At 49.4% G+C, this 25,662-nt stretch overlaps 10 protein-coding genes across 10 annotated transcripts; 4 read left to right on the plus strand and 6 right to left on the minus strand.

The window, feature by feature from the left end:
- Positions 1 to 214: 214 nt before the first annotated feature.
- Positions 215 to 2,996, minus strand: N7519_009748 (ribonucleotide-diphosphate reductase subunit RNR1; the record flags this gene model as incomplete). Its single annotated transcript, XM_057296521.1, has 3 exons — positions 215 to 2,629; positions 2,686 to 2,843; positions 2,978 to 2,996. 3 exons carry the CDS (start codon positions 2,994 to 2,996, stop codon positions 215 to 217), a joined length of 2,592 nt encoding a protein of 863 aa, XP_057144403.1.
- A 1,051-nt stretch (positions 2,997 to 4,047) lies between these two features.
- Positions 4,048 to 4,687, minus strand: N7519_009749 (putative GPI anchored cell wall protein; the record flags this gene model as incomplete). The annotated part of the gene is given in 4 exon segments (XM_057296522.1): positions 4,048 to 4,181; positions 4,195 to 4,314; positions 4,386 to 4,531; positions 4,590 to 4,687. The coding sequence occupies 4 exon segments, from the start codon at positions 4,685 to 4,687 to the stop codon at positions 4,048 to 4,050; spliced, it is 498 nt and encodes a 165-aa protein (XP_057144404.1).
- A 1,607-nt stretch (positions 4,688 to 6,294) lies between these two features.
- N7519_009750 (kinase-related protein) lies at positions 6,295 to 7,125 on the minus strand (the record flags this gene model as incomplete). Its single annotated transcript, XM_057296523.1, has 2 exons — positions 6,295 to 6,971; positions 7,086 to 7,125. 2 exons carry the CDS (start codon positions 7,123 to 7,125, stop codon positions 6,295 to 6,297), a joined length of 717 nt encoding a protein of 238 aa, XP_057144405.1.
- Positions 7,126 to 7,671: 546 nt separating this feature from the next.
- Positions 7,672 to 9,036, minus strand: N7519_009751 (uncharacterized protein; the record flags this gene model as incomplete). The annotated part of the gene is made up of 2 exons (XM_057296524.1): positions 7,672 to 8,941; positions 9,026 to 9,036. 2 exons carry the CDS (start codon positions 9,034 to 9,036, stop codon positions 7,672 to 7,674), a joined length of 1,281 nt encoding a protein of 426 aa, XP_057144406.1.
- Positions 9,037 to 9,607: 571 nt separating this feature from the next.
- Positions 9,608 to 10,849, plus strand: N7519_009752 (dihydrofolate synthase; the record flags this gene model as incomplete). Its single annotated transcript, XM_057296525.1, has 1 exon — positions 9,608 to 10,849. One exon carries the CDS (start codon positions 9,608 to 9,610, stop codon positions 10,847 to 10,849), a length of 1,242 nt encoding a protein of 413 aa, XP_057144407.1.
- Positions 10,850 to 11,533: 684 nt separating this feature from the next.
- On the plus strand, positions 11,534 to 16,073 carry N7519_009753 (serine/threonine-protein kinase; the record flags this gene model as incomplete). The annotated part of the gene is made up of 10 exons (XM_057296526.1): positions 11,534 to 11,725; positions 11,798 to 11,932; positions 11,990 to 12,019; positions 12,072 to 12,136; positions 12,187 to 12,619; positions 12,673 to 13,476; positions 13,532 to 14,407; positions 14,462 to 14,666; positions 14,726 to 15,176; positions 15,236 to 16,073. The coding sequence occupies 10 exons, from the start codon at positions 11,534 to 11,536 to the stop codon at positions 16,071 to 16,073; spliced, it is 4,029 nt and encodes a 1,342-aa protein (XP_057144408.1).
- A 664-nt stretch (positions 16,074 to 16,737) lies between these two features.
- Positions 16,738 to 18,800, plus strand: N7519_009754 (ABC1 kinase family protein; the record flags this gene model as incomplete). Its single annotated transcript, XM_057296527.1, has 4 exons — positions 16,738 to 17,180; positions 17,258 to 17,862; positions 17,921 to 18,493; positions 18,553 to 18,800. 4 exons carry the CDS (start codon positions 16,738 to 16,740, stop codon positions 18,798 to 18,800), a joined length of 1,869 nt encoding a protein of 622 aa, XP_057144409.1.
- A 1,705-nt stretch (positions 18,801 to 20,505) lies between these two features.
- On the plus strand, positions 20,506 to 21,552 carry N7519_009755 (F-box protein; the record flags this gene model as incomplete). Its single annotated transcript, XM_057296528.1, has 1 exon — positions 20,506 to 21,552. The coding sequence occupies one exon, from the start codon at positions 20,506 to 20,508 to the stop codon at positions 21,550 to 21,552; it is 1,047 nt and encodes a 348-aa protein (XP_057144410.1).
- A 614-nt stretch (positions 21,553 to 22,166) lies between these two features.
- Positions 22,167 to 22,817, minus strand: N7519_009756 (iron-sulfur cluster assembly scaffold protein; the record flags this gene model as incomplete). Its single annotated transcript, XM_057296529.1, has 2 exons — positions 22,167 to 22,318; positions 22,370 to 22,817. 2 exons carry the CDS (start codon positions 22,815 to 22,817, stop codon positions 22,167 to 22,169), a joined length of 600 nt encoding a protein of 199 aa, XP_057144411.1.
- A 1,077-nt stretch (positions 22,818 to 23,894) lies between these two features.
- Positions 23,895 to 24,460, minus strand: N7519_009757 (uncharacterized protein; the record flags this gene model as incomplete). Its single annotated transcript, XM_057296530.1, has 4 exons — positions 23,895 to 23,924; positions 23,979 to 24,142; positions 24,246 to 24,301; positions 24,375 to 24,460. 4 exons carry the CDS (start codon positions 24,458 to 24,460, stop codon positions 23,895 to 23,897), a joined length of 336 nt encoding a protein of 111 aa, XP_057144412.1.
- Between the last annotated feature and the right edge of the window lie 1,202 nt (positions 24,461 to 25,662).

The raw sequence follows: 25,662 nt of genomic DNA on the forward strand, positions 1-25,662 counted from the left end.
TGTCTGCAGTCTACAAGAGAAGAATGAATAACGTAACACGTTATTGAAGTAATGATAAGAAAATCCAGGAAATATCATGAACCCACGCCGAAACACACAAACAAAGGGAAAAAGAAAAAAGTCCATCAAAATCATAATATGGGTACACGTGAGAAGCCACAACCATGCATGAAACTTAAAGGGAAACATCCAAAAGCATTAGAAGGGACATAGCTTAGCCCTGGCACATGATGCAAGCATCCTTGTTCTCGATGCTGCACTGCAGGGCAGCATCCGAGTAGATATCGCCCTCCGCAGCCCTGCTCTCGGCATCTTCAGGCTCAGCTTCAGCGCCAGCGTCATTGGTCTTGGCCTCGACAGCGGGGGCAGCAGCAACAGGGGCAGCCACAATGCGCGGGGTCTCCTCGACAGGGGCGGCGACCTTAGCGGTAGCGGCCTCGGCGCCGTTGGCACGGGGAATGGCCGAGTAAGCGGAGGCACCGGTGCCACCGACACGCTTCTTAGAGCGAGCGACGTTGGTGTCCTCGACCAGGAGCTGCTCCTGATCGACAGTGAACTGAATGGGGGCCGAGGCGGCCATGGTACGCAGGTAGTACATGCCGGTCTTCAGACCCATCTTCCAGCCAGCGAAGTGCATGCTGGTGAGCTTGCCCATGGTAGGCTCCTTCAAGTGGATGTTGAGGGACTGAGACTGATCGATGTAGGCGCCGCGGTCGGCGGCCATCTGCAGAATGTTGCGCTGGGAGATCTCCCAGACGGTCTTGTACAGAGCCTTGATATCGGCGGGGATGTTGGGGATGTTCTGGACGGAACCACCGTCGGCGATGATGCGGTTCTTCATGTTGTCGGACCACAGGCCGAGATCGACCAGATCCTTCAGGAGCCAAGGGTTGACGACCTGGAACTCACCAGCCAGGACACGGCGGGAGTAGATGTTCGAGGTGTAGGGCTCGAAGCACTCATTGAAACCCAGGATTTGACTGGTACTGGCAGTAGGCATGGGAGCGACCAACAGACTGTTGCGGACACCAGTCTCGGCAATCTTGGCCTTCAGGGAGGCCCAGTCCCAGAGGTCGGTGGGAGTGCGGTCCCACATGTCGTACTGCAGGATGCCCTGCGAGACGGGAGAGCCAGGGTAGGTCTCATAGGTACCCAGCTTCTTGGCAATATCCGAGGAAGCAGTCAAGGCACCGTGGTAGATGGTCTCAAAGATCTGGATGTTGAGCTGTCTAGCCTCGGGGGAATCGAACGGCAGACGCAGAGCCAGGAAAGCATCAGCAAGACCGTTGACACCAAGAGCGATGGGGCGGTGACGGAAGTTGCTCTTCTTCGCCTCGGGAACGGGGTAGTAGTTGATATCAATGATCTTATTCAGGTTGTGAACAAGAACCTGCACGACCTCGTGGAGCTTGCCAAAGTCATACTCGCCTCGGGCAGAGTCGACAAAGGTGGGGAGGGCGAGGGAAGCCAGGTTGCAAACAGCCACCTCATCAGGGGCACTGTACTCAACGATCTCAGTGCACAGGTTAGAGCTGCGAATAGTACCCAGGTTCTTCTGGTTACTCTTCCTGTTGCAGGCATCCTTGTAGAGCATGAAGGGGTTACCAGTCTCGGTCTGGGCCTCGAGAATAGCATACCAGAGCTTCTGAGCCTTGATGGTCTTGCGGCCACGGCCCTCTTGCTCATACTTGGCGTAGAGAGCATCGAACTCCTCACCGTAGACATCAGCCAGGCCGGGGGCCTCGTTGGGGCAGAAGAGAGTCCAGTCACCGTTGGCCTCAACGCGCTTCATGAAGAGATCGGGGGTCCACAAAGCGTAGAAAAGGTCACGGGCACGAACCTCCTCCTTACCGTGGTTCTTCCGCAGGTCGAGGAATTCGAAGACATCGGCGTGCCACGGCTCCAGATAGATGGCAAAGGCACCAGGGCGCTTGTTACCACCCTGGTCGACATAGCGTGCGGTGTTGTTAAACACACGCAGCATAGGAACAATACCGTTGGAGGAGCCGTTGGTTCCACCAATGTAGGAACCGGTAGCGCGAATGCGGTGGACATTCAGACCGATACCACCAGCGGTCTTGGAGATCATGGCACAGGTCTTGAGAGTATCATAGATACCCTCAATGCTGTCCGCGCTCATGTCAACCAGGAAGCAAGATGCAAGCTGGGGTTGGGGAGTAGCGGCATTGAACAGAGTGGGGGAAGCGTGGGTGAAGTACTTCTGGGACATCAAGTGGTATGTCTCAATGGCCTTCTCAATGTCCTCACCGTGGATACCGACAGCAACACGCATCAGCAAGTGCTGGGGACGCTCAGCAACGGTGCCGTTAATCCGAAGAAGATATGAACGCTCGAGGGTCTTGAATCCGAAGAAGTTGTAGTTGAAGTCACGGTCGTACACAATGGCCGAGTTGAGCTCCTCGGCATGCTTCATAACAATCTCATAGTGCTCCTTTGAGATCATAGGAGCAGGCTTATTGTTCTTGGGGTTCACATAATGGTAGAGATCGGAGATGACCATAGAGAATTGCTTTTTTGTTTGCTTGTGGAGGTTCGAAACGGCGATACGAGCAGCCAGAATGGCGTAGTCAGGGTGAGTAACGGTCATGTATGCGGCGGTCTCGGCAGCCTGAGATTTAGATGTTAACATAATGCCACAAGCTTGGGGTAAGTCAGCAGACATACCAGGTTATCCAGCTCAATGGTGCCAACACCCTGGTAAACACCAGAGATGACCTTCTGAGTGATGGCTGCAGCATCAATGTGCTCGGGGTCGAGGCCATAACAGAGCCTCGAGACACGTGCGGTAATCTTGTCGAACTGCACGCGTTCCTTGCGTCCATCTGCAGTTTGTATTCGCGTTAGCCCTCAATCCGAAACATGAGGCAAGCTCAGGTGGCTGTGGCGAGATGGAGGAGCAGAAGCTGTCTCTCGCCACCAATGTCTCTGTGTATCAGACGATCATGTATGCACTTACCTCTCTTGTAGACGAACATTTTGAAAATATTGATGAGGTAGTAGGGGCTGGAAAGAATAGAAAGAAGAGAACAGGGGGGGGTATCAAGATCACAGTAGGAGAATTGAGATGATATTAGAGTATACAGAAAGGGGGGAAAGATGTAAGCCCGTAGAGGGGTGTGAGAAGAAGAAGAGATCAGAGGGGCAGAGGAATCTTTGGTTGCCGAGTGGACGCGTTGTCTTTTCGCGTGCCCGCGTTTTTTCAGCTTACCAACAGAGGGATCCACCTTTGCTTTCAGAACTCAACGCCAGGCAGAAACTGGCCATTTATACCAGATGGAGTTAGTGCGGTGGTACTAACGATCCTAGCGTGGGTTTACTAGTGGGGATGCAGAAGGCGGTGTGGATCGAGAATAGGCGGTGAAAATGTGCCTTGCAGGTCGTGAATGGTCACGTGAACACGCGAATGGTCGCGCATGAAAACATGGCATCGGAAGGGCTGCCGCCGAGCGGCCTGAAGCATTCCGGGCTCAGATGATCTTCAAGTTCCAAGGCTACGTGTAAACTGAAGTTAGGTTTTTACAGCTTCAAGTTCGCCCGATTTCCTAGTCAAAATATCATATGCAACCCCGATTCCGACCTTGCGACCCATGCTGCATTCATTACACATCAATGTGATGGATCTACATCACATTCTCATCAAGGGGGCAAGAGGTGCGGGGGTAACTTCGAGAATACGTATGGACTGTTCGTTCTCTTCTACAAGGAGAACATGCTGGCATCTTCTGGTCATTGATTGGATTCATTTGAATCTGTCCACATCGACTGATTGGCAATTGAGGCAAACATAACTGTTTTCAATAATTGTGCTGTACGAAGGTGAAGAGCACATAAATCAATGCGATATTGGCAAATAAGAAGATCAAGGTTCAAGATCAAATATTGGCATCAACGAGCAACATATTAGAGAATTCGAACCACATCCCTGAACAACGATGATTCAGATCAGATCGAAAGGAGCAACATCAAGGCTAATAGTATATGCTCATGGATATTCGCGTTAGGCTGCTCTCAGTCAATGCTGGGTTCTTACAGCAAAGCAGCAGCGCCGAGGAACACCGCAGCAACAAAGGTGGTGGAAAGCTGGCGGTCGGACGAAGCGGCGTTGAAGGTCGAAGTAGGGGACGCGGCGGCACCAGACTCAGAGGCGGTACCGGTGCTGACTCTCCGAGGTACCGGCGGCAGCGCCGGTGCCAGTGCCAGTAGCGACGGCAGAGGAACCAGTCTGGGTAGCAGTGACGAAGCCGGTGGCGGTAGAGGTCTCAGAAGCGCCGGTAGCGGTAGAAACATTAGTCTCTAAAGAGAAGAAAATAAATAAGTAACCGTTTCAATGATATAACGTGCTGTCGGGTTGTGTTGATCCTTACCAACTTTGTGGCCGAGCTGGGCGCAGTTGTTGGCGAAGAACTTCAGGGAGGCCTCGCTATCGGCACAGTTCTTGGAGATAGTGGACTGGATCTTGCTGGCGTTCGAGCCGCAGATAGCCTTCGAATCGGCTGGGTTGGGTTGTTGACTAGATGTCATCAGCATCAGGACTCCACTGGGCATTCCTTCCATTCCTTCGAACATACCCGATAACCTTGAGAACACAGGCCGGGGTCTGCACGGCAATCACGACATTAGCCAAAGCCACAATGGCAATGACAAAGATCGACTTGTTGAAGAGCATGATGAAAGATTGGAGATCAAAGATCAAAGATTGGAAATGATGGAAGGATTGGATTCAGGATCGCACAGCGAGTCTGGAGTAAAAAAGAGTGTATTGGGCTAAAGAGCGACTGTAGAGAGTGTGGAAGAGTGGAAGACAAAGAGTGACGAAGTGGTGAGGAAGATAAGGTCTCGACCAGAGGAAAACGGGGGAAGAGAAATCGGGCAACCACAGTTTCATCACAATCTGGAAGCCACGACGGGGGTCAGGGTCTGTTACATTACATTAATAGCCTTACAGAGATGTACCCCTATTATTATTTGGTCCATATTAGCAGTACTTTACAATACCTGTTATCTTAATACATGTATCTTTTGATCCCCGTAGCTTGTGACACTTCGGCTCCGAAAGTGGTTTAGCGTCAGGGACCTGTCCCCCCCAGATACAGGAGAGCGTCAACTGTCAGTCTTGAGGTGTGAGAGAATATATGGATGTGCTACTTGAGAGGTTTCAAGGTTATATTTGAAAGTATTAATCTTTAGGAGTGGTATTCGGAAGGAATTCCAGGTAAGGCAAAATTGGTTTGATTTCTTTTTTCCATTAATTTGTATTTTAGTGGCTGATCCAGATGGGGATTAGAGGATTTAAGCACTATTAATAACTTCACTTTTACCTCTAGGGCTAGATGTGCCACAGTTAATAAAAGACAACCCACCAACCTTGGAAGGTTAGAAAACAATAAGATATACTAATGCGGAGGGACCAATCCTACCTAGGTAGGTCTCTAGTAGTAATAGGCTTTAATCAGAGACTAACATTTCAATGTTCCACTAACACAAATCTATTGTTTTGTCGCGTAAGGGGAGAAGCTTATTATCGGCCTTTTGGCTTCTCTCGTTATAGATGCTGATAAATGTCCCTCATATACATAGGGCTGCCCAAGCATCCGTTGGAAGTTGTTCTCATCTTCGACGATCAAGTATAACCAATGGTCGACCCGTGAAGCCTTCAGTTGGCCGACTCCCTTTATGTTTTCCTCTCTTTGCGTGGCAACAACATCTGGGGTACATGAGTCCATGCTCCCGGTACATTTGGAGTCATCAAATCCACTCTCTAGGGCAATGTATTTCAGAGCTTGGAAGAAGTGACCAGTGCGATAGTGATCACTGAGAAGGTCAAGTGCCTTCCGCTTGGAAATATTTCGAAAAGGAACCTCTTGGGTAAAGAATACCACTGCCTTCTCCCTCGAAATGCGGAGATCATCCCAAAGCTCTATGTTCCCTAGTCCCTATCTGAATCCCGGCATCGGTCATAGTGCCTCTGGATTGGATCTCTTCGTGCTTTGTTTACATTGGTGGTATGACCGGAGCATCGAATATTGGGCGTCATCATGAACCTTTCCGATAATCGTAAAGTGGTATATAACCCGAGCATAAACGAGTATTTGAGCATCAGACTCACCCCATTTGTATTCGAACTAAAGAACTTCTTATCAAGTCCCAGTTGAGCCTTGTTGTGCGGAAGCTATTCCCACATAAAACAAATTTAGGATATTCATATCAAAATAGTATTAACTCTGTACATCATATGCCTTTGTAAGATCAACACTTGAACACATTGCCCGCTCGTCATAACTTCTCCCAAACAGGATCAAAAATACTATTAACAACCTCCTGCACCGGCAACCTTTGATCCACGATCTCCCTTCCATTAACCAAATCATTCTCTCTAGCCCTCTTATCCGCCTCAGCTTCATCGCTCGCAATCCCAGCCTTAACATGTCTAACCACTAACCTCTTCCTCGCAACCTCGAAGTCAACATCCACAAACCAAAGCTCATCCATCAACCCAGCAGCCGTTCTCCACGGCTCCCGATCCAAGCTAAGATAATTCCCTTCGAAAAACAACACCCGACAACTCGCCGGAATGGCAATATCCCCATCAACAGGATCCTTAATAGCATGGTCAAAGCTTGGCGCGTAGAGAGAGCCCGTCCGGGCCGTAAGCGGTTCCCGCAGAGCCCGCACAAGCTCGAGGAACTTCTCGCCGTCGAAAGTAAACGCCGCACCTCGTCGTGCGGCCGCATTGACCGGATCTGGCATGGCGGCTAGCTGTGCGCGCGTGAGGTGGTACCCGTCCATTGGGAGGGCGATGGCTATCGGTGTTGGTGTTGTTGGGTTCTCCGAGGCGTAGATTTTGTTAATTCGCGCTGCCATCATTGTTGCAAGGCCTGTTTTGCCGGAGCCTGGGATGCCGCTGATGGCGATCATTAGGCGCGCGTCGTCTGCTGTTGAGCAGAATTTTGCTGGGGTGGGTTGTTAGCGTTTGGACGTGATGATGAGGTTTGGGAGGGCGTGGATGTGACGGAGCGCATGTTTCAAGCTCTTATTCTTAGATGCGTAGATGGGGATTTACTTACCCCAGGTCTTGTTGACCAGTCGGTCTACCTGTTGATCCATGGTTGACTAGTGAGGTCTGGGATCAAATGTGTATGGAAATATCCGGAGAATTGGGGTTGCGCAAGGTGTGATACGAATGTTGATCGGCGTACAGTCAATGTTTGACGGATCTAACTACTTTGTATTTGTTACTTGCCTGAGTTGTTGAATCTAAGCATAACTTCCCCCCCGAACATATTGGCGGGGCTCTTCCGAGTGGGGACTGCTGTACTCCGAGACATACGTCACTTCAACTTGTCAGGTACACTTATATTTATTGGAATGTTTTTATATTACCGTGACGGTATCCAAAAATGTGGAAATATCTACAAGAAAGATGGGTCTTTGTCCGTCTGTTCAATTATAATCGGTAGATAAACCGGACGGAATATGAAGGTAAGAATGTTAACCTTGGAAGATCACAAGACAGCCTCAAAAGGACCTGTCAACGCCGTCGCAAAAGCAAACTAGAAAGTATTCCGTGTAACATTCGCCGAAAAACGCCATTGCCAATATCGCCAATATCAAATTTCATGTCATTCACTATCACAACCTGGGCGGCTGTGTTCAATTGTTGCGATTGCTTCGAGAAGCGCCCTCGGTGTCGGTGGAGTCCATGCTCGCATTGAGACCACGGTCGAGAGTGCGTGCAAGGCCAGCCGCGGCCCACCAGTCGTCGGGAATATCCTCACGGCGGGCAAGTCGATCCAGGATGACCTGCATGTGGTGGAGATCATCATTTTGGTGACGACGATCGGAGAGGGAGGGATTTTGGTCGTGCCCGTCGGAGAGAGCAAGAACGCTAGCAGGAATGATTGTAGGGATAGGAACAGGAGGATGGCTGCTCATTGTTGAATGGTGGTCGGGAATAATGCCTGCCCGTCCCATGAATTCCTGGAGAGCAGAGGGATGATCCTCGTCATCGGAAGAAAAGTCACAAGGGTTCAGTTGGTCAGGATAGGGGTCAAGTCCGAAGTGAGCACGGGAAGCTTCCGGGTTCATCGGCTGCGTCAAGTTGACAGAGCTTCGAGGACGAGCATTGCGCGAAATATCTGGGGCAGCGGCAGAAGTTGAGGCGAAAGAAGTATTAGTGGATGGAAGAGTCGCATCGGGTGTAATCGTTGAGAGCAAAGTCTCCCACGCATCGGTTTCCCGCTCTCCGTCTGGGCTGGGACTGCGCTGGCGATCCCCAAGCCCGTCTACGACGGGGTCTCGGGTTCGTCGAGTTTGTGTGTTGTGCGACCGGTTTTCTGGTGGGAATGAGGTATTGGAGGCGCGATCACTGTTATATCTGTCACGCATAGGGGGCAGACGCACGCCGCTGTCCGAAGGAGTCGAAGAAGCGCTGGTGTGGTATGCGAGGGCGGGAGCGAAGTTGGGAGTCAATGACGGGCTGGCATGGGTATTTCTAGGCTGACCGTCCATGCGACCGAGCATATCGGTCAAGACTTGATCGCGATGGTTCCTGAATATCTGGTTGGCTAGCTCTCTCTCAGTCTGTGGGGGCGGCTGGTTGGCTGTCTCTGCCTGCCTCGCAGCGCGCGACTGAGCCCAGTTGATGAGCATTTCCCGGTCGGCCGGTTCCATAGCTACTGCATTCTCGATAGCCCCATGTGGCGTGATGAAAGAAAAGCGCGGCACGCGTCTAGGTTCCACGGCGCCGCGTCGGAGCTCATCAATGATCTGTGAATGAAACGAAGCCAAGACATCGGCACGGCGCACGCGGGAGCTACTGTGTCGCGACGGTCCTCGGCGAATCGACGAGCGTGCAGTAGAAGATGAGTCCTTCTCCAAAGCAGACTTAGATGCTTCAGATTTGGAAGGCTCACGCCACATACTAAAGATCAAAGTTAACATTGTATCGCGAAGCAGTGGCACATGCGATAGCTTCACGCGCCAATGTAAAGATGAGATGACTTACGGGATACCCATTTTGCTTCTGGGGGCTAAAAGAAAGAGGCGAAAAAACAAAGATATTTGGAAAAGAAGGACAAATAACCGGAAAGGCAATTATTGAACTAGTAGAACACGACTTGCGATAACGGTGGAGATGGTTGATGGAGACGGGGGAGATTGGGTTTTTTCGCCTGAGGCTGGGGGTGGCTAGAGTGGCTGGATCACGTGCGTATTGTTCAGGCAAATCTTTCATTAGCACACTTGTGCAATGTCTTTTTAGGCAATCAATATAGAGGATTGCTTCGTAAAACTCCTTAATTGAATTAACTGGTAAATGTCTGAATTCTATAACTAGGGACCTCTCATATTGTAGCAAAGAGAAGAGATTTATGCCTGAGGCATAATTATAAAATCACGTGGGCTATTCCTCCGATCACGGTAAGCTCCGGCCTTTTGAAGGTGGACTACCGTAGCCTACCCTCATTTTGGCTTTGCTTTTCTTACTGACAATGAAGCTTTGAAGTCCTGAACCTGCCTGTCGCTAGCTTATCCTTTGGTCAATAATGACAATTGACCGCGAAATTCCTATTACGCTACACTCGGAGGAATGATTGAATTAGGATTGAGTCGGGTTGCGAGTCTGCTTCAGCAGACTCCGCTTTCATGGAAGGCCGTTCACATTGCTGGAACCAACGGTAAAGGATCTATCAGTGCCTACCTCTCCCATTTGCTGTCCACCGGCGGAGTGCGTTGCGGCCGCTTCACTTCCCCGCATTTAATTGATCGGTGGGACTGTATTACAATCGGAGAGAAAGTGGTCCAGGAATCCCTTTTCCGACAGTTCGAAGACCAAGTCAAACTACGAGATCAAACCCTAGGCATCGGTGCCTCCGAATTCGAGTTGTTGACCGCAACAGCGTTTGAGATATTCAACCATGAACGAGTCGAAGTTGGTGTGGTCGAGGTGGGCATGGGAGGCCGTCTAGATGCAACAAATATCCTGAATAATGTTCTCGTCTCGGTCATTACAAAGATAGGGGTAGACCACCAGGCTTTTCTTGGATCGACCATTCGGGAGATTGCCCGTGAGAAGGCAGGCATACTCAAACCCGGAGTCCCTTGTGTGGTAGACAATACAAACAGTGCGGAAGTGGTTGAAACTGTGAGGTCTCGCATTCAAGAACTGGGTATTGATTCCTTGTTTGTCTCTCCTGCAACTGTCTCCGAACAAATTCCGGCACTTGCACCTTACTTCCAGAAGTTTGATCTAGAGCCTCACCAACAAGAAAACATGTGCTGCGCAGTCTCCGCACTTCGTCTTGCCCTTTCTCGGCTACGACCTGAGATGGATGCATTTTCGTTGCTTCCATACCTGGCCGATGTAACATGGCCGGGCCGTTTGCAAAATATTGTCCTCCAACCTTTGATTGGTCGTGCAGAGCCTATCCTGCTCGATGGTGCCCACAATGCGCAATCTGCCGAAGTCCTCGGCAAGTACGTGGACCGCAAAATGCGTGTTCAAGGCCAACCGGTGACTTGGGTTGTTGCTGCATCAAGTGGAAAGGATCTAGCCGATGTGTTTGGCTCCATTATCCGGCCCGGAGACCGAGTTGCCACCGCCGAGTTTGGTCCCGTGGATGGAATGCCCTGGGTCCAGCCAACTAACGCCAAAGAGCTCGCCTCTTCCCTTAAAGCTATCCAAAATATTGGCCAAGTCCAGAGCTTTGAAGGGGATTTGCTCCCTGCCATTCAGTGGGCTAGTGAGGAGGCCCAAGGGGGGCCTCTTGTCATTGCTGGTAGCTTGTACCTTGTTTCTGATGTGTTGCGCCTTCTCCGTGCCCAAAAATGATACCCTGTATAGAATTGATTGGATTCCCCGATCTATATCAGTAAATAATAGAATTCTACGGCAACAACGAGCCTTCTATTTCCTTTTCCACCTCTCATCCCCTGTAATAAACTGCGCTATACATTAATATATTGTATCCTTTTTGGTCAAATGCCAAAAAAATTGCACCAAGCTGGGTATTATAGGGCTGATCGGCGATTGTCCAGCACAGCCTGCATGATGCGGCGGGTGGAGCACGAAAGTTCAAAACAACCACGATTTCTTTGCGAACGACCCCTTTCACGCCCTATTGTCGTCTCTATTAGATCGATTATTTTCAGGATTCTCCATGGTGATTGTATTCATCTGAAGATCTTACATGCGCCTCGACTTGTCGTGGAAACGGCTCTCTAGGGCGTGAGAGCTGAAGTGCTGGAATGTTCACTTGGTGAGACCCTCCCCACAACGTCCGCACGCGAACGCTCATTCGTGATGCTTGTTTGTGCATTGATAGACTCGGACTAATTGCCAATAATGATTGCCAGAACCTGTGGACATGACCTCTGAGACCGTTGCTCTCAGCACTTCTAAGGTTGCCTCCTTCCTCGGCTTTCACCCCACCCCCCTCCACCTTAAACCACATCGTGAGACCGACAGCCAACTCGAACACGTATTAGGATACGGTCGATCCTAGTCCGCTGCATCATGGTCGCTCGACCCGGCGAAGGGAGCGAAGGGCAGCATCGCCCTCTCACCCCCTCCTCGAGAACCCCCGGAACACCGATAAAGCCGCGATTGACACGAGTCGGAGCGAGTCCGACAAAGCGAGAAGAGAAACCGAAGGAAGATAAAGTTTTGAAGTCGTCGGCAAAAGATGTTGCAGAGCTTAAGGACTATGTATGGATATAACGCCCTGTTTTCCCGCAAAACATGGATTGGGCAGATGCTGACCTTGGGTGTTGATGGTAGCAATTGGGGGACTGTCTGGGCAAAGGAGCTTTCGGTTCCGTGTACCGCGCGTTGAATTGGAATACTGGGGAGACTGTCGCCGTCAAGCAAATCAAGTTGACGGATCTTCCCAAGAGTGAATTGCGCGTTATCATGGTATGGGATCAAACCAGTCTCGGCGTTCATCTGATGTGCTAACACGCGACGCAACAGCTTGAAATTGACCTTCTAAAAAATCTGGATGTGAGACACCCGCCAAAATATATCAAGGCCCGTACTGATATGGTCCTTGCAGCACCCCAACATTGTGAAGTACCACGGATTTGTGAAATCCGCTGAAACTCTGAACATCATTCTCGAGTATGCCTCTCCCGGCTTATTCATCGGAACACGACACTGATGGTTTATAGGTATTGCGAAAATGGCTCGTTGCATTCCATTGCCAAGAACTTTGGTCGTTTCCCTGAGAACCTTGTCGGACTTTATATGTCCCAAGTTCTTCATGGCCTCCTCTACTTGCATGAACAGGGTGTTATTCACCGAGATATCAAGGGTGCAAACATTTTGACCACCAAGGAAGGACTCGTCAAGCTTGCAGATTTCGGTGTGGCGAGTCGGACCACGGGCTTGAGTGAATCAAGCGTAGTTGGTACGCCGTACTGGATGGCGCCCGAAGTAATTGAGCTTTCAGGCGCAACGACAGCTTCCGATATCTGGAGCTTAGGGTGCACTGTCATCGAGTTACTCGAGGGAAAGCCCCCTTATCATAACATGCAGCCCATGCCAGCATTATTTCGTATTGTAAACGATGATCACCCTCCATTTTCCCAGGGTGCCTCGCCGGTATGTCTTTCTCGATTGTTTAGACATTCGTATACAACGCTGACTTTACCTAGGCTGTGAAAGACTTTCTTATGCAATGTTTCCAAAAAGACCCCAACCTTCGCGTCTCGGCAAGGAAGTTGCTTAAACATCCGTGGATTGTCAATGCGCGCAGAACTGAATCTGTGATCCCCAAGAAGTCTACAGAATATGAAGAAGCCGTCAAAAGTGTCCAAGAATGGAACGAGGCGTTGCGGTCACCCGAGACCGGAACTTCAAAGAAAAAGCAGAGGCCAGACCACCCCAGTACAGCAGGCCTGTCATCTACCCGGAATAACCCATTAGTCGATAGCCTACCTTCCCCAACCTCTATCAAATCCACGGATCGCTTCCGTTCACCTGTGTTAGCAGGGGACGACAATTGGGACGATGACTTTGCTACTGCAATCTCTCCTAGCGCACTCAAGTTGCCCCATCTACGGCCACATGATAACTTTGGGGGCATGCTGTCTTCCGAGAGACTTAAAGCTTTTGCGTCACTTGATGGGACTATACTCAAATCGGATGACAATTCTGATCCCTTTGAGGATACCTCAGGCTTCTCAGACGACGATTTACAGACCATTCGACCATATCCTGTCAAACCTTCTGTAGCAGAGCCTTCCAAACCTCAAAGCCCTGCAGTCTCCCAGCCCGGGCCCAATGCCCCCGTTCCTGCATTGCAAAATGTCCCAATGCTCACCCAAAATCCTATGCCGAGACGCACTCGTCCGACTCCTCGTCCGACCAATCTCTACAAGGAGAACACTGTTGATGATTATTCAGATCTCATTATGGCCAACGAGGATGTACTAGATCGAAAACTGGGTGGTTATCAGGTACAGTCTTCTCTGGCAAGACTTCAGTTCCGTGTATGATTCTAACGTTTTCCAGGACTTCGAGGATGATCCCTCATCACCCATTCATGAAAACATAGGATACAACCAAGTAGATGACGACTTTGGTGGCCCGCATCCCCAGCTGCGCAAGCAGCTTTCTGTGAAGCGCGACCGCTCTACCATTGAGATCCAGAGGTTTGCTGAGAATGAAAATGATGAGGACTTCTCTGATATCCTTGGGGCCGGTCAAGCTGCTCTAGATAAGGCAGAGAGCGACGATGGCTCAGATCAAAGCACATTGATGCTAAACTCGAAGCTGTCTAACTCATGGCTAGGAGACCAAGAAGACGAGGATGATCCCTTTGCGCAATTGGAAGAAGGCTTCGATGAGGTTGACCTGGAAGAAAACATCGCACGCGATAAATATGCACGTCTTCGCAACCAGGTTGAGGGTCTTGTTGACTCTCTCAAGACATCCCAAGACGAAGAAGTTCTTGCGGAGATTTCTGAACAATTGTTCACAATTTTCTGTGACCTCCCAGAGACTAAAAACATCATCATCAGCGCTCACGGTATGCTGCCAATTCTCGAGATTCTTGACACCACTCGCCGGCGTGATATCGTCTTCTGTCTGTTGAGGGTTGTCAACGCAATCATCTACGATGACTATGAGGTCCAGGAGAACCTTTGCTTCGTCGGTGGAATCCCTATCATCAATGAGTTTGCGTCTAAGAAGTACCCCCGCGAAATTCGACTTGAAGCTGCGGCTTTCGTGCAGCAGATGTACCAAACTTCCACCCTGACACTCCAGATGTTTGTCAGTGCTGGAGGTTTGAATGTCCTTGTCGAGTTCCTAGAGGACGATTATGAAGATGAACGCGAACTGGTCTTGATCGGCGTGAACGGAATTTGGAGTGTCTTCGAGTTGCAAGTAAGTATTTCACCTTCATTGCACTTTGCACTCGGATCTAACTATTTTCTATAGGGCTCCACTCCCAAGAACGATTTCTGCAGAATCTTGTCCCGCAACTCTGTTCTTGACCCCCTATCTCTTGTTCTAAGTCGTGCTCTCGATGAAGATGGGGAGTTGACAGAAGTCATCGAGGGTCGTATTGCCAATATCTTCTTCATATTCTCGCAGGCCGAGAATCATGTCAAGGAGATGGTTTCTGAACGAACAGTCTTGCACAGTATGGATTATTTCTTACAATAAACTTTTGCAACGTTCTACGCTAACAATTTATTCAAGGAGTTTTGAAAGAATTGAGGCGAATGAGTCCAGTTCATCAGATTACGATGTTGAAATTCATCAAAAATCTGTCGATGCTTTCAACCACTCTAGATTCCCTCCAGAACTCCAACGCCATCGATGTCTTAACTGATCTGCTTCGATCGAACCTGAGAAAATCCCACTTCCGCGAGCTCTCAAACCAGATCCTCAACACCATCTACAATATGTGCCGCCTGAACAAGTCTCGGCAAGAAGATGCTGCATTGAACGGTATTGTACCGCTTTTGCAAAAGATCGTACTCACAGAGCGGCCGCTGAAAGAGTTTGCCCTACCAATTCTCTGTGACATGGCACAATCTGGGAAAGTTGGCCGTAGGGAGCTGTGGCGCAACAAGGGTCTGGGCTTTTACATCTCTTTGCTCTTGGATCCATATTGGCAAGTCACTGCTTTGGATGCTATTTTCACATGGTTTGTCTCCCGCTCCGATAGCGTAGTTGCTCCCGAAGCTGACAATGAATAATAATTAGGCTTCAAGAAGAAACCGCCAAGGTCGAAGAGCATCTCTTGGATGGTATATTTGAGAGCGATACATTTGAGGGCCCTATTACATTCACTGGTGCTATTGCGGAATGTTTGAAGCTTTCCAAAGCTAACGCATTCGAAAACACTCTTGAACCTCTGCAAAAGCTTCTCCGACTCAGTCCTCCAGTTGCATCCACCTTTGCGCGGCCCGATATTTTGCAGAGGCTGAGGCAGAAGCTGCACCACACAAAAGCTGCCGTCCGACTTAATCTTTTGCGTATAATCGCCAGCATCTGCGATTCAAACGAAGAGCAAGGTGGGCTACTCGCAACCTATGGCCTTCTCGACGCTATTCGGAACATGGAGAACGACCCCGCAGTCCTTGTCAGAGATATGGCAGGCAAGCTCGTTCGATCTAGCGAGGCATATGGCGTCAGCAAACGCAGACCGGCAGCCCGACGACAAAGCACATGCACTACCCCTCCAATCTTATTCTCGGCATCATCTACCCCATCCACACCTTCATCGCACCGCACCGGCCAGTCAAGGGGATATCTGGAAGGTCGGGACACTCCTCGGCACCCACGGAATTCTCTCAGTGTTTCTTCGCTTGCTATGAGACCTGGCAGTCGAGATGGCAACAATCCGGTTCTTGGATCTGCCGCCAATGGAAGCAGTGCGGCCGCTGCCAGGCCCCGGTCTGCCCGACCCCTCTCTAGTAGAATGACTCACGTTGAGCTGTTGCGTGAGGAAGACAACAAGACTCCAAGCTCGCTAAGTCGGCGACCTTCAATTATCCCTCGTCGCCGCCGCCCAACCCTCGCAGACTCTGAGTGGACGTAATCCGACGTCCGAAAACGTCTATTGCGGAATCAAATGTTTGTGTTATTCCGATTTCCCCACGTCATAGTAGCCTTTCGTACACAGGCAACGGCGTTATCAACTCTAAATGGACTTTGGGGGTGATGGTGCATGGCTTTCCTACTTTGTAAAACCCCTTTGTTATTATGTGAGCACTGGTTGCTGCACATAGAGTCTATGGTTTTCCTTTCTGTTCAAATCAATAATTCTTTCTAATTTGCACAAGTGTCTTTGAGTAAGCTCATAAGTGAACAGTTCAATATGTACAACATTGTACAATAGGCATATCAAGGGCATTGTATTTGTTGGTGGCTTGAGGCCAGCCCTTGATATACTTCCAACCCCACACTCTCTTTCGATACGAAGTTATGCTTCTTTTGCACTCATTTCGCTATCGTATCTACTGGTCAATCCCATCCTTCAACTGATTCAACACCAATATAGCTATGACGTCTGTTATGGGCTGATCTATAGATCTCGGGATCACGTGGAGCGCCGAAGCCGATTGGCGGCGAGAACCGTGAAAAATCTCTCTGAGCCGACAAAGATCATACGATGAATTGAGCCCAGAAACGCCTACAAGCCCTATCAGTCCCTTCCTCTTTTCTTTTGGCTTTTTTCTCTGGCCGGTGGCCTTCGCTTCGGCATGAGCGCAGCGCTTCGCGTGCCGTTGCGGGCATTCAAGATTGATCCCGCTACGGTAGTCGGGAAAACGTCCAAACCCTCGACACCTGCATCCTCGTTTCTTCTGGCCTCGAACTCGCCGCTACGACAGTCGCCCTCTTCCGGTGTGATCAACGCTCCATCATGGGGTCGTTCAATGTCCTCCTGGGGCTCGACCCTCGCCGCTTCACGCCGTTCTTTTTCTGCGAAGGCTTCGCCTCTCTTGTCTTCGAAGAATAAGAGCCAGCACAAGTCCGAAAATGAGCCCAATATGAGTGCGTCGCAGCGAAGTATGATCAAATGGTTTATAATTGGAAGTATCCTCGGTTTGGGCGCAGTGACGTTCTCCGATCAAGCCCAGCATGCGTTGCAGGCGGCGAAACGCAGCGGGCGCGTCGTTGGCACATTAGCTGTCTGTATCAATGAGTAAGTGCACTGCCTCTCTAGACCTTTTCTATGTTGCGCCTTGACGAAATCGCTAACGCAACCTCGAATCGTCGCAGCTACCGTGTTACCCTGAAACAAGAGGCCTCGTCCCCCGAAGAACAGAATGCACTGATTAGCGCATGCCACAAGCGATGCGCCGAGCGTACACTTCGCGTCCTAGAAAAGAATGGATCGATTTTCATCAAATTGGGCCAACACCTCAGCAGCATGGGCTACCTGCTTCCCATCGAATGGACCTCGACCTTCATCCCGCTCCAGGACAAATGCCCCGTTTCGTCAATTGAGTCAATCGCCGAATTGTTCCGCAAAGACACAGGCCAGGATATTACCGAGCTGTTCGCCTCGTTTGAATCGAGGCCCATTGGTGCTGCATCACTGGCTCAGGTGCACATTGCTACATTGAAGGAAACCGGGCAAAAGGTCGCTGTTAAAGTCCAGCACCCCGCGCTGGACGAATGGGTGCCGTTAGACTTGGCTTTGACTCGATTCACTTTCTCTATGCTCAAGCGCTTCTTCCCTGAGTATGACCTGGAATGGTTGTCCAAGGAAATGGATTTCTCGCTACCGCAAGAGCTGGACTTCCGAATGGAAGCCCAGAATGCTACCCATGCCAGCGAGTACTTCAAAGAGCACTCCGATGCTCCACTAGTCATTCCTGAAGGTTCGTAATTCTGCCAATCCTGACTTTATGTGTATGGTTTGAAACTAACTAGACCCAGTGATGTGGTCCCAAAAACGTATCCTCGTCATGGAGTACATCGCAGGCCACCGCCCCGACGACCTGGAGTACCTGGACGCCAACAACATCGACCGTGATGAAGTTTCCGCCGCTCTCGCGCACGTCTTCAATGAGATGATCTTCGGAGACAACGCCCCACTCCACTGCGATCCTCACGGCGGCAACATCGCCATCCGCCCCAACCACACCCGCTCACACCCCAACTTCGACATCGTCCTCTATGACCACGGACTCTACCGCAACATCGACCGCGACCTGCGCCGCAACTATGCCAAGCTGTGGCTAGCCGTTATCGACGCGGACGTGCCGCGGATGCGCGAATTCGCGTACAAGGTCGCCGGCGTCACGGACAAGCAGTTCCCGCTCTTTGCCAGCGCCATTACCGGTAGAGACTACAGCGTTCTCACAAATGAAAGTGTGGTTTCTGCGCGAACGGCCAAAGAGAAAGATGATATCTCGGGTGCATTGGGTGAAGGCATGCTGCAACAGCTGGTTGTCTTGCTAGGCCAAGTTCCGCGGATTATTCTTCTCATCTTGAAGACCAATGATCTCAGTATGTATTCACTTTTGACTCTCAATTCTTTTGGATATCATCGACTAACACCCTCCCAGCTCGCAGTCTAGACGAGAACCTTCACACACGTCAGGGCCCAATGCGCTCTTTCCTTATCCTCGCGCGATACGCTACGCGCACTGTCTTTGAAGAGCAGCTAGAAATTATTAAGGAGTCTGGCGGTGTGTTCCGCAACCTCTTCCGCTTCATTTGTGCCTACGCGAGTTACCTTCGCGTTGAGGTCAAGTTGTCCGTTTATGAGACTGTGCTGTCCTTGAAGACTCGCTTCGGCCTCCGGAGTGTTTAGACAGTGTCTTTTTGCAGATTGCTTGCGCTTGGTGTCTTTTCTTCCTTTGTTCTGTTTTCCATTATATCCCTTGGTTTTGTTTTGGTTCATTGGCACGGATTGTCTTGAGTGGTCTGTCTGTGCATCAGCGATGGCGTTCTATATTTCTTTTCACATATGGCCTCTTCGTCTCTTGCGTGGATTGTTAGAGGGTGGATTGTCCTATGTTTCCAGGTTTCGTTCTGCGGTGATTTTTGCAGAAAGCAAAGATTCTAGTGTGATCTTGTACAAATAGATAGATTGTGGATAATTCATAAATCATAGACTGCTTCTGATATTCCAAGTCTACCTATGTACTTGATTTCCTCTGCCATTTACTGGCTTTCCCATTCTGTTTTAGTGCTCAGCCCTCGTTGCTTTTTGCTCACTGATCCTCAGCTACGCAGAGTCTAGTCCCAAAGTCTACCTAGGTATTCTCAATTATTCTCATTCTCTGCTCCTGGCATTCTAGCCCGGGCACATCACTGCTGTACCTTACTGTCATTTGGGCGCGAAGCTGAGGCCAACAGCGAAAGCTGACTGACCGAGAGTAGATCACTGATGTTTGTACTGCCATCCTTTGATAGTGCTAAACCGCCTGCCCCTCTTAGATCCCGTATGAGTTTTTCAATCCTTTCTACGCGGCCACTTGCATGCAAGATGTTCCCAATGACAGCATGCAACTGTAAGTACTGGGGTTCAGGAAGATGGTAGCGATGGTCGTGGCTAGTCAACATCACAACCCTATCATGGGGTAAGAAGGGTGTGTAGGCAGATGAGAAGCGTGGAAATAGTTTGAGACGGTAATGATTAGGCATCGGAGTGTCCTCAAGAACAAATCGGAAGCGGCTGAACTCTTCAGAAAGGGGACTGATCATCAACATGATATTGTTCTCTCGATTCACATCTTTAGGTGATATATTGAGGGTGAAGCGGAGGCTTGGGAAGTAACGAAAGATACTGTCCCACACCTGAGAGGTAGTCTGTCTTTCATCATTGAGACTGCCAAGGGCAAACGGAAGAATATGAGCAGCTTGTAAAATGGCGGTAATCTCGCCAGGGGGGAATTCGTGATCGGAGCTCCAGCTCTTCGTAATGGCACATCGATATCCATCTCGTCTTAGATAGTTTCTACAAAGTCGTTCTTGGTCATTTTGACTTGCTGTGTCAAAGCCGACACGGGGTGATGAAGTAATGACAGGCGTCTTCTCACCCTTAGATAGAAGAGGGCGTAGAAAGCCGGACGAAACGACAGGGCTGAAGCTCTCTTGCGACTGCGACGTCGTGGCTTTCAGGGCCCACGGAGGTGTAGGGCAGTAAAGACAAAGAGATGTGAAAGGTTAGAAATTCAAGGAAACGCGAGAGTTGGAGAAAAAGAGATAATCTGACTTAGAGATGAGGAAGTACATAAGGACATAATGAGGTAACCGGGGAATATATGAATATACATGTGTAAGTGTTGTGTTCTTAAAAGAGAGTGACATGCTATAACTACATAACTAACACCTTCTAGGTAATGCGAATATTGTCTCTCGGGCTCTAACTAGTACTCTAATCCTTCAACATCAGAAACACCCCTGCAATGATTTCCTGCTCAGATCCGTGATCAACTCGCGTTCATTACGCCTTCAGGGAGTGTTCGTGGAAGTTGACAGCAGACTTCACTCCGTACCAAAGAAACTCAAGAATGGCTACCCTTATACCCCGCGGATATCGCTCCACCACTGAATACTGTTTCGACGAAGCGCAAGCCGACGCCATTGTACGGACCACTGCCTACCACCGCAGAGCCTACTGTCTATCAGTGATCTGGTACTCGCCTCATGAACACGTCGGTATTCGGCCGTCAATGGCATCATCCTTCCAACAGGCTTCGAAAGTTGGAATCGGCTACCTCGACCGGCTACCCCTCGAACTCTTGTTTGACATATTATACCGTCTGGATATGCATTCCGTATTCAAGTTTCGACAAATCAGTCTCAGATCAAGACAGATCGTAGACTCTCTCAACCAGTATCAGAGTGTAGTCTCGCATGGACTAAACCTCTTCTGCACCTTATTACGGACTGGACTTGCCATCGACATTTCTCTACTCGACTTTTACGACGCATTATGTATCAAGAACTGCACCCTTTGCGGCGAATTCGCCGGATTTATATCCCTTCTAGTATGGAAGCGATGCTGTTTCAAATGCCTCCAGGAATCTCCAGAAACCCAAGTGCGGACTCTCGCCTCAGTCCGAAAACAATTCCACATGACCAAAGACAACCAACTAAGGTCATTCAAGTCCTTGCCTGGGATATATTCGATGAATGAATCTACGCAAAATACCCGCATTACGATCGTCTCTCTTTATCAAGCTACTGCTACTTTAGCTTATAAACGACAACCGCATACAACTTCGCAAGCCCAAGCGAGCTCGGATAGAAATAAAAAGTTCAACTTCATGGCGTCGTGCGCGCTTCCTTATTACGATAAGCAGACTGGCACAGTGGAACGCGGAATTTCGTGTGCCGGGTGTCAACTTGCTATTGAGAAAGATATTATCGGTACTAGGGACAGGGACTGGGGATACGAGGCTCGAGACAAAGTGTATGCGCGAGACGGCTTTTTGGACCATTTTCGGTGGTGTGAACAGGCACAGCTCCTATGGAGATCGAGTGGCGAGGGTAGAAACCGGCCACCCGAGTTGCCTGTCGCTGCTCGGACAGGAGGCTATTTTCGGAGAGGATGATAATCGCATGGGATCCGTTTGTTGATGTATTGCAGCCACGTCTAGAATTGAGCTGGTAATCCAAAAGTACTATCAGACTTGTGTAGTCGACGTTCTGAATATCCGTTTCTTGCTGATGCAATAAAAGAAGAGACTGTGGAATCCGATGCCGCTACTGTCTGTTGAAAGCCTATTACTTCCAAGTCTACTTTTACAAAAGGGTAACTGTTCTGGTATCACTGTTTCATTGGAAACTATCAAGGCGCTGCTTTTCAGAAAATGGAGATGAGAGTATCGATCAAGGATCCCACATACCGAGGCGCCGTCGCAGAAAAAAAAGAAAAAGGACGTATCAGAACGTGAAAAGAAAAGGGAAATATGTACATCAAACAAATGGGCAATTGTTCGTTTTCATCTCATCCATCGTCATCTCTTGGCGCACATTTTCAGCGACATCAAGTACAACGAATCCCAAATGCACATCAGTTCTTGTCGATTGTCCGACAAGAACAAGCATCCTTGATCAAATGATTGTGTATTAAGACAACCTCGGAATTAAAATCGCAGAGTTCGTGAAACGAAACGAGTGAGCTGCGTCATTCCGACAGCATCACACCGTCAAAGGAGAAATGAATTTAAGCAGCAGGGCTGGTGGTAGTCTCGACCTTAACATCAGGAATGACGCCGCCCGTCCCAGACAGATCAGTGGCACGGGTGTTGGGGTTCTTGGTGTAGTAGTTGGCAATGGCAGACTTGATAGCGTCCTCAGCGAGCATGGAGCAGTGCACTAAGAAAATATTAGCATGGGAACCGATCAAAACCATCACAGGGGACATACACTTGACAGGAGGCAGACACAACTCCTTCGCCACATCGGTGTTCTTAATCTTTCCAGCCTCGTCGAGGGTCATACCGCGCACGAGCTCAGTCAGGTAACTGGACGAAGCGATGGCACTACCACAGCCGAAGGTCTTGAAGACGACGTCGTCGATACGGCCGGAGTCCTTGTTCACGCGGATCTGCAACTTCATGACATCGCCACAGGCGGGCGCGCCGACGAGACCGGTACCGACGTCCTGGTCGCCCTTCTTCATGGAGCCGACATTGCGGGGATTGTTGTAGTGGTCCAGGACCTTCTCGTGGTATCCTCTGCGCTGTTGAGCTGGGGCGGGAGCAGCACGGCGGATGGCGGGTTGAGCGGACTGCAGGCCGGCGAGGGGAGAAAGGGTGCTGCGAGTGGCGATGGAGCCGACGCGGGGAGCAACGGTGACTAGGCGTTTGAACATGTTGGATTATTATGATGGGTATCGTTGATGGGGTATGTGTTCTGAGGAGTGATGTAGTTGTTGAAGGCGAAAAAAGATGGATCTGATAGGGAGAAAGTGATGAATTCATAAATAATCTGATCGGGTCTTAGATAAGCACGCTAGTCCTAATGGGGTAGTTTCTTTGGCCGGATCCGCCGGTCGTCGGAGATTACAAAGATGACGTTCTTTTATCTCTTCGTTCTTCGAATCTGATATTTCGATGACAGAGGGGAAAAGTTGGGGATTTATCTCTCTATGCCAGTGATAATGCGTGCTGGTGATATCAGTTCTCAGGGGTGGCGACCTTTCTGCACCACTCGAGTTCTCCGCGGTGGACTCGACCGGTGAACGTCTTGTTTTCCGCCTCTCTCTAAGCCAATTGTTGGGCAATGATATCAAATTGTGGAGAGAAGTGATAGGCATGAAAGACAACCCTGGCGATCAATTATCGGTTCGATATTTTGCTATATTTCGACTATTCGAATACAATATATGTTTATCGCGCTATTACTACATTTGCGTATCTAAATAATACAGAGGCCATGTTCCCGCGGAGTTACATTCGGAGACAAAGTCGGAGTATAGTTCCACTTCTCGGCTTATTCCAATCGGGATATTCATTCCTGAATGAGAAAGTAAGTTCATACGTACGAGACTAACTGTATCTATCCTCGGCATTGCTCAATCATTCGTCATTTGCTAGTCAAACATTAGAAGGCTATATATGGGATTCACAAACTAAGCTTTTTGGTCCTTTTCTAAGGTCTACCCATAAGAAGGGACAGGAAATATCCATATAACCAGTCATCTAAAAGACTACCTGAGGAGACTACCAAGAAAGACTACCGGAGTGGACTGCCTGAAAAGACCACCAGGCTACGGCTACGGCCGCATAAGCAGCCGACTATCCTTGCATGATACGACGACGAAAGTTTTCCATCCTACAAGTAGAACAGAACTACTTGGCAAAAACCAAAAGGCACCTAGATGCAGAGTCGCATTCATTCAATATATCAAACGACCAACCCAAAGCTAAAAACTACATCGATATGCAAATTACAAAGCCTCACGAACAGCAGACTTGAACTAAACCAGGCGACAAATTAGCAAAGAGCAAAGAAAACCAAATGCATAACATACCGGAATAATCTGCGCATTCTCCATATCCCACACGCCAGAAGTGGTATAGATATCATTGTTAAGCAGCTCAAGCACCTGAGCCTCATTCTCCGCAACAGCAAGCATCATGCTTCCCTTGAAAGAGGGTGTCTCGCCATCAGCGGGGTGAGCATTGAGCATTGCGCCTGAGAAGAGACAATCCATGTCAGTATATGTACGTACGCTTGCGGACTTTCCACGGCACTATCTAGACACGGAAAACACAATAAAAGTAAATGAGTCACATACCACCGGCAACAATAGCACCACTCGCAACATTAGGCTTAACACCCTCGAGGTGCTTACTGAACACACATTAGCAAGACAACCTTCCACACGCACGTCCCGCGCGGACTCTAGATGCCAGGAAAGACTCACGGGCGAACCTCGAGACGCTTGGCCTGCGCGCCGGGCTTATCGGGCAGGATGCAAAGGAACTCTTTCTTAGCAGGGGCGGAAGACATTTTGCGGGATTGGAAAGCTAGGATTGGTTTTCTGGGGATTTTAGTCGAGGCTGAGGAGGAGAATAAGTGTGATGGCGGGACGCGGAGGAATGATTGCCGCGCGTGGGGGGAAAGCGGGGGGCTTTGCTTTGAAGGGCGCGGGTGAGATGGAGGGACATTGCGAAGGGAATGAAGGAAATAGAATGTAAACCAATTGATTTGGATTGGGGTTTCTGTCCACTTGTATAAAGTATGTGCAACGTCAAGCGATGTATACCGAATGTTTTTCCCTAGGGGGCCTTTCCTATTTGAGCTTTTATGATAGCCCTGGAGGCTCAATGAGTATGTCAGCACCGGCATGATTATGGGTCACGTGCATGATATCTAGCTGGAGGATGTAGGAGGTCGAAGGAGGTTGAGGCTCAGCAAGGCGAATAGCTTCATTCGTGAAATACCTAGAGCATACGGCCTGTGTGTTTGCAGGGAATGGAATCGTGCAATTGATTATATACATGAACCTCAGCAGATAGGCCGCAGCACAGGTATCTGCCTTGCTTCATCTGCAAGAAATCTAGACTCATCACACAGCATCTGGATTTCAACTGAGTTGGTCTGATATCCTGCCTCTCATCTCAAAAAAAAAACAGTCAAAGACGCCAGCTCAGCATATGACAAAATGAAAAAAGATGAAATGGAAAGGACAATTTGGGAAATGACCTGCATAGCAGAATCAGAATCAAATAGAGGAAACAAGAAAAAGACACATAGAAGACGGCCCGGTTCTCCCTAATGTAGGTTTTGCACAGATGACCGAGATGGAACTCGAGTGTACATGCCCGGATATACACAGCCCGTAAGGGATGTGTGTCCCAACACAAAATATATCAAGGCCTGGAGAACCGGCGAACTGTATAGACCTGCGAACCCGCCAAACAACATTTTCCCCCGTAGCGCCAAGGTAACAAATACACACACTCCCTAGAACGCGGCACGAAGATACTGTATTAGGGAAGTCATTAGGCTTTCCGTCGCGAAACATCCATCCAAGAAAAGAAGAAAAAAAAGAGGAAAAGAAAATGGGTCGGAAGTGAGGGAAGTGAAATCGGCCGTGGTTAGAAGCTGTCACGGATGGTAATCATGAAAAAACAACACACGGGCGGTAATGGAGATGGATGTTCGGACGGGGTGGGATCAAAGATCAACTTGATCTCAAGCGAGATTTC

Source organism: Penicillium mononematosum, assembly GCF_028829835.1.
Source record: "Penicillium mononematosum strain IBT 11891 chromosome Unknown utg000005l:1.0-9366267.0:1.0-9372171.0, whole genome shotgun sequence".
NCBI lineage: Eukaryota > Fungi > Ascomycota > Eurotiomycetes > Eurotiales > Aspergillaceae > Penicillium > Penicillium mononematosum.